The following is a 6,000-nucleotide window of genomic DNA, read 5'->3' as shown; positions in this document are numbered from 1 at the left end:
ACTAATCCTGGAACTTTTCCTTGCAACAAATCCCATTGCCAATTTTGTCAACATATTGATTCAGGAGATATGATCACTGGCCCTAACCACATTAATTATGGGATTAGGAGCTCATTATCCTGTACCTCAACCAATGTTATATGTGCTATGGTGCCAGCAATGCCCCTCTGTGTGTATCAGACAAACTGGACAATCACTTTGCTAAAGAATGAATGCACACAAAGCAGATATTAGGAACCTGAATACAGGTAAGCCTGCCAGTGAGCATGTCAGTGGAACAGGACATACTGTTAAAGACCTGCGAATGTGCTGCATACAACGAGACTTTAAGAGCAGCTTACAAAGGGAAATGTGTGAACTGCAGTTTATGCTCAAATTCAGTATGTTGAGGCTTGGCCTTAAAAGAGAGAGCAATTACCTTACACAGTTTCCCACTCTTTGGCTGTGTCTACACGTGCCCCAAACTTCGAAATGGCCATGCAAGTTTACTAATGAAGCGCTGAAATGCATATTCAGCGCTTCATTAGCATGCGGGCGGCAGCCGCGCTTCGAAATTGATGCTCCTTGCCGCCACGCGGCGCGTCCAGACAGGACTCCTTTTCGAAAGGATGCTGCCTACTTCGAAGTCCCCTTATTCCCATGACCTTCATTAGTAAACTTCGAAATGGCCATTTGCATGGCCATTTCGAAGTTTGGGGCACGTGTATACACAGCCTTTGATATTCATAATGATCTCAGGCAGGACATCTAGTATTTTGCCCCCTTCCATTGCTCCCTTCCTCCTCTGCCTTTCCCCGCCCCTTCAGTCCTAGGTATCTGATTTGTCAGGTTTTTATTGGATCTGTGTTATAAAACTGTCAGTGTTGTACTGGAAATGGCACATGTCCAGATCTGAAGACATGCGGTTGCCCTGTGAACAGTCAGTAGAAGGGGATTTTACCTTCAAGGAGGGATCGTGGTTTCGAAAAATGAGGCTGAGCTCATATTAATGAAGTTCCATTGTATAGTAACTGAAATACCTGACCACTATCATACCAATAAAGAAACCTGTAGGGAATGTGGGAACCTGGTGTCTGACATCTGGGAAAGTGCATTTTGAATGTTTGGGAGCCAAAGATGACTCCTGGACTTTGCTATTTTTGCCTTAGTTACTCAGTGTTATCAAAGACCAAGATGCAGCAGCGATGATGTTTGACCACAGTAACCTTGATTGTAGGAGAGGCTGCTGGTGGCTAGATTCTTGTTCTTTTCTGTATGCAATAAGCAATCCACTTCTGTCCATGCAAACTTTTCCCCATGAGGGGAAGAAGCATCCTTAATTTGTTCCCTTCTCTCCCAGAGCTACTTTGCCCAGTAAAATGAAAATGTTGCAAATTAATTTCCAACAGATAGGGAGAAGCAAAGAGGCAGCCTTGCATATTCAACTGTCCTTCAAACAGTTACAAAGGCTTGATGCAGACAGCTTCAATGACTTCCTGAAGGTAAGATCTAGTCATATACAGAAGACTGCCATTGCAAGAGATTAACCTTTTTTTGTACCTCCAACAGAGTGTGATGCTACCTGTAACGTGGAAAAAGCATAATGACAGAGAAGAGAAATCAAGACTTCAATACAAGAGCTGCTAGTGCTACTGGAATGTCTTGTAAATAATCCACCATTATCTACTCATACCACCATTTCAGTGCCACTGTGGAGCCATTTAACTGTTAGCATTCCAATCTGATAATAGGCTTCCATACTGTATATCTTTTCCTGTTTAGTTCTGACGGGTTCCACAAGCACAAATGGCCTTTTAATTGTGTACCTGCACGTGCATTTTTGCACGCAGAACTTAGTGCTTCAAATAACGTCCGTGAAAATGGCACTGGTAGCACAGGTCTCACTTTTCAAATAGAGTTTATTCCCAGGGAGTGTTTCTCCTCACCTAAGCTGTCAATTACTGCTTTGAAGGATAGTCACAGAGAAGTAGTCATGCTAGTCTGCATCTTCACAAAACAAAAAAACAGTCCTGTAGCATTTTACAGGCTAACAAAATAATGTATTACGTTATGAATTGCTGGGGGTAGACCCACTTCTTCAGATCTGGAAAATTCTGATAAAAGTAAACTGACAGAATGAGAATTTAAGAGAGGAAAAAAAATTAAAACTGACAAATTAGCAGTGTAGAGGGGGCTCTATCAAAAATAAACCCTATCTTTGAAAGAACCCTTCTTTCTGAAACAAAATTAAATTTTCAAGCTCTTTTTGAGTGCAGTCCTGATTCTACACACGCTTCCAAACACTTAAATGTATGCATAACTTTATTCACATGTACTTTATTATACATAAAGGTAATTGCATGCTTGAGACTTTGCAGTATTGCTCCCTTATTCTGTAAGTAAATTCTTTCATGTCCATCAGCCCTGGGACGGGGAGGTTGCCAGACATTCAAATATTCTAGATAATAGAGAGGTATCCCTAGCAAAACATAACATTAAAGAAGAACAAGATCAGATATTAAGAAACAAACACAATGTATTTTATTTGTATTTGCTTTCGGTATATTGTACTTAAGGAAAATGTAACTAAAATTAACTTGTGGTTAAAGTGCCAGTTATTTGAGAGTTCTGGATAATAGAATGCAACATATGAAAGAGTTTACTGTATTAGGATAAGTACTCAAATGAGATACTAATGAGTGTGAGATAAATATCTAAACAGAGAGGATATCCTTTTTATTTACAAACATCAGTAAATATTTTGCTGTATTTGAGCACTGTAATAAAGAATCATGAACCACATATAAAGCAACCAAAGTAGAACAATCATAGTTTCTATTTTTAAAAAAATCAAGTTCTAGAAGCTTTTGGTGCAGAATCAAATGTTTCAGACTTTAGCTCTGCTGTTAGTAGAAGAGGCAGGAAGATGCAATCACGGATGTGGGTTAGAACTTGTAGCTGCACAAAACTTCTGCAGTGAAGGCAGAATTCTTAACGATGAATCCAGAAGAGCGAATTGTGACATGGCTTATTTCATTAGGAGTTTTAAATTCCCCGAAAAAGGTGGTAGGTGATCCAGAGCAGTTCCTAAAAGCTTCTCTGAAAGATGGAGTAGTACTTTGCAAACTGATTAATCGGCTTCTTCCAGGATGTGTGGAAAAGGTAACTTCTTAAGTGCATTTTCGTAGTCACTATGGCAGAATCATCTTACTACACTGCACTACATGGTTCTACTACTCTGAGAAACAAGAGTATGATATTTTACCAGCAGGTGTTGTTTTTAAAGACTTACTCTTTATTAGAGGAGGAAAGAAAAGAAAGATGCCATCAGTGTTTCAGAGAGACTTCAGTATTTTATCTTGTGTCAAAAATACTGTATAGTTAACTGGATTTAAGTTAAAATATAATTTTGATTGTCGCTTTTTAAAATTTTATAATCACTTAAACTTTTGACTGCAACATGAATAAAATGTATTGCTTGCATTAATTATTTTAATTGGATGAATTATGCATACATGGTATAAGTCACGGCATAACTTTTTTGCATTTGCTTCTATTTGAAAAAGAAATATTTACTTAAGCAGAGGTCAGAACTCCCAGCTTTTAGATAACATATCTATGAATTGTAAATGTAATTCTTGAATTATAAAGAACACTTCATAAAGGAATATATTAATATCTTGCTAATCAGAAAAATATAATTAGCTAGGGATTCAAATGGGAATTACAGTAAACATTAATCAGCACCAGTTTACATTTGGCTTGTCCGGTACATTTGCAATGTCTTGAAGCTGCTGAACTAGATTACTGCTTCATGTTACAGTTTTGCTTAGTTTGTAGGCAGACAGTTCAAATCAGCAATAAATAACAGAAAAGCGGAAGGAGCCTGATGAGAGATAGGAAATGGCATACAGAAGGGCTGTCAGTAAAATGATAGAAAAAACAGTTTCCTTCCCACCCTATAAAACAGGAAGCTTAAAAAAAAATCACTTGAGCTAGCTGCATCTTTCTCCATTTAGGTCTATAACAGTGTTTTTAGGGAGTGTATCGTTAAGAGTCAAGCTTCTCACTATCACTTTGTGCGGTCTCATGCGCTGACATTCTAAACAATATGCCGACCATTTAGATTTATGCATCGCTTCCTCCAGAGGCTCTTCCTGGTTTGACAGCTTGCATGCCACCCCTGTCCCTCCTCTTAAAATGCCTCTCTAATTTACAATAAGATGCACGTGTCAAATATATATGCAATCCTGTGAGCAAAAACCACCCTGATGGTGATGCAATAATCATGTCTGGGTTTTATTTCTTTAGTATTGTGTGGAGCCCCAAAATGAAGCAGATTGCATCAGTAACATTCAGGAGTTCTTAAAAGGGTGTACTGCGCTGAAAGTGGAGGTAAGTTTTTCCACTTATCTACATTACCCTTTTAAAAATTATTATTCTGCTAATCTTTCCCATGTGAATGTCCCTTAATGATACCATCCAGCTGGAAATTAAATTGATCATTATCAGTACTCTCTTGTTTTAGTAAAATCCATGACTCTGGATTCCTTAATATTCAGCAGAGGGATTCAGGAAGATTTTGCAAATGTAGTACAGAGTTGAACAGACAACCTTTCAGGCCTTTGAGATAAAGCTAAATTTTGAAACAGTACAGTGCTTTTTTTTCTCTAGGAAAAAAAGGTGCTGGAACTCTGGGCTGGGGGTAGGGGGGAATGGTGCTGGAACTCCTTTCCAATGTGTTGCACCAGAAAAAAAGCCCTGAATAGCTACATACACTAAAAACATTCATTCTCCAGAGAGATGAGCAGTTTGGTCCTGTTGAAATATATACATATATTTGGTACTAAAGAAATCTTTAACCCTGCTTTAATTGGCTTTACACTGTAGTAATATTAACATTACTATACTTTGTCCAAGCTCTTACCTCACAAAGGGTTATTGTGTTAATAGTGATGGACTAAATAGTTCCAGAGAATTAATGTGACCCTGTCAATGTACAACACTAAACAATTAAATAAGACTTGGGAATTGAGTACAGTGACATTGGGTTACTTAGTCCCATGGCAAACATACTAGAAAATTCATGCCAAAGTCTATACATTAATTGATCAGGTTAAGCAGGGGGGAAAAAAAGAATCAGAGGACATTTTGTAATTCAAATCGAGTGTTTAACAGAACAAACTTAATCAGAACCTTTCAAACTCTCACTTTCCCAAAAAGCATGTGTTAGTTTTATTTTGTCAGACAGTCTTTAGGGTTGGAACCTTTCATGAACTTTCACCTATTTTCCAACAGCTAAGATCACAGTTGAGGTGGTCCTGATAGATCCCACTTATTACAATAGGAGCTTGAATGCTTTACACATATTTGGCCTGATTCTGAAAAACTTCAGTTGTATAGATGTAGCCTTTACTAGTACAAAAAGTCAATGAGGTCAAAGGAATCAGGTAAAGCTCATCCACCTACCATGAGCAGGCATTGCAGGATGAGTTTCTGATATGGTCCCAATGAGTACAAGCTGATTCTTGTGCCCAAGCCTAGCTTCAGTGTAAATGGAAGGGTGAGCCCCGACAGAACAGTTGGTGGGATCAAGGCTTAAATGACTTTGATTAAATGATTCTTAAAAATGGAAGCTCAGGTAGTTTTTGCTGTATACTTTCAGATTGGTTATGTGGTTTTCCTTGAGTTGATTTAAAACACTCTTTTTTTAAAAAAAAAAAAAAAAGTCACTTAATGCATACTGTTATACTTCCATAGTAACATATTGTATTTGAAAATTGGGCATTAACTTCCTGAGAGTGCCAAAGGTGAGTCTGAGGAAAAGATACAAGGCAAATAAGCAGAGCTGTTTGGGAGGTTTTTGGCAACATTTTTTGTCAGAAAATGCTGATTTGCAGAAACATTTCAAAACTTTCTTCTGGAAGGCTTCTCAGGTCCAGGATGGCATTTCTGGTCAAATATGAAAATATCCAAGGAGTACTCACCTGGGTTGTAGAAGAACTACTCTCGATCAGGGAC

At 38.1% G+C, this 6,000-nt stretch overlaps 1 protein-coding gene across 4 annotated transcripts in view; it reads left to right on the top strand.

The window, feature by feature from the left end:
- The first annotated feature begins 2,976 nt into the window (after window positions 1–2,976).
- ARHGEF6 (Rac/Cdc42 guanine nucleotide exchange factor 6) overlaps window positions 2,977–6,000 on the top strand; it is a 61,537-nt gene continuing 58,513 nt past the window's right edge. For all 4 annotated transcript variants that reach the window (XM_075007771.1, XM_075007769.1, XM_075007770.1 and 1 more), the window contains exons 1-2: window positions 2,977–3,141; window positions 4,291–4,374. In XM_075007771.1, coding sequence (XP_074863872.1) covers window positions 2,977–3,141; window positions 4,291–4,374 — 249 coding nt within the window. The remainder of the gene's footprint in view (window positions 3,142–4,290; window positions 4,375–6,000) is intronic.

Source organism: Carettochelys insculpta, chromosome 13 (genome assembly GCF_033958435.1).
Source record: "Carettochelys insculpta isolate YL-2023 chromosome 13, ASM3395843v1, whole genome shotgun sequence".
In the NCBI taxonomy this organism is placed as follows: Eukaryota; Metazoa; Chordata; order Testudines; family Carettochelyidae; genus Carettochelys; species Carettochelys insculpta.
The sequence above is the reverse complement of the archived record's forward strand: the minus strand, read 5'-3'. Positions and strand labels throughout refer to the sequence as shown.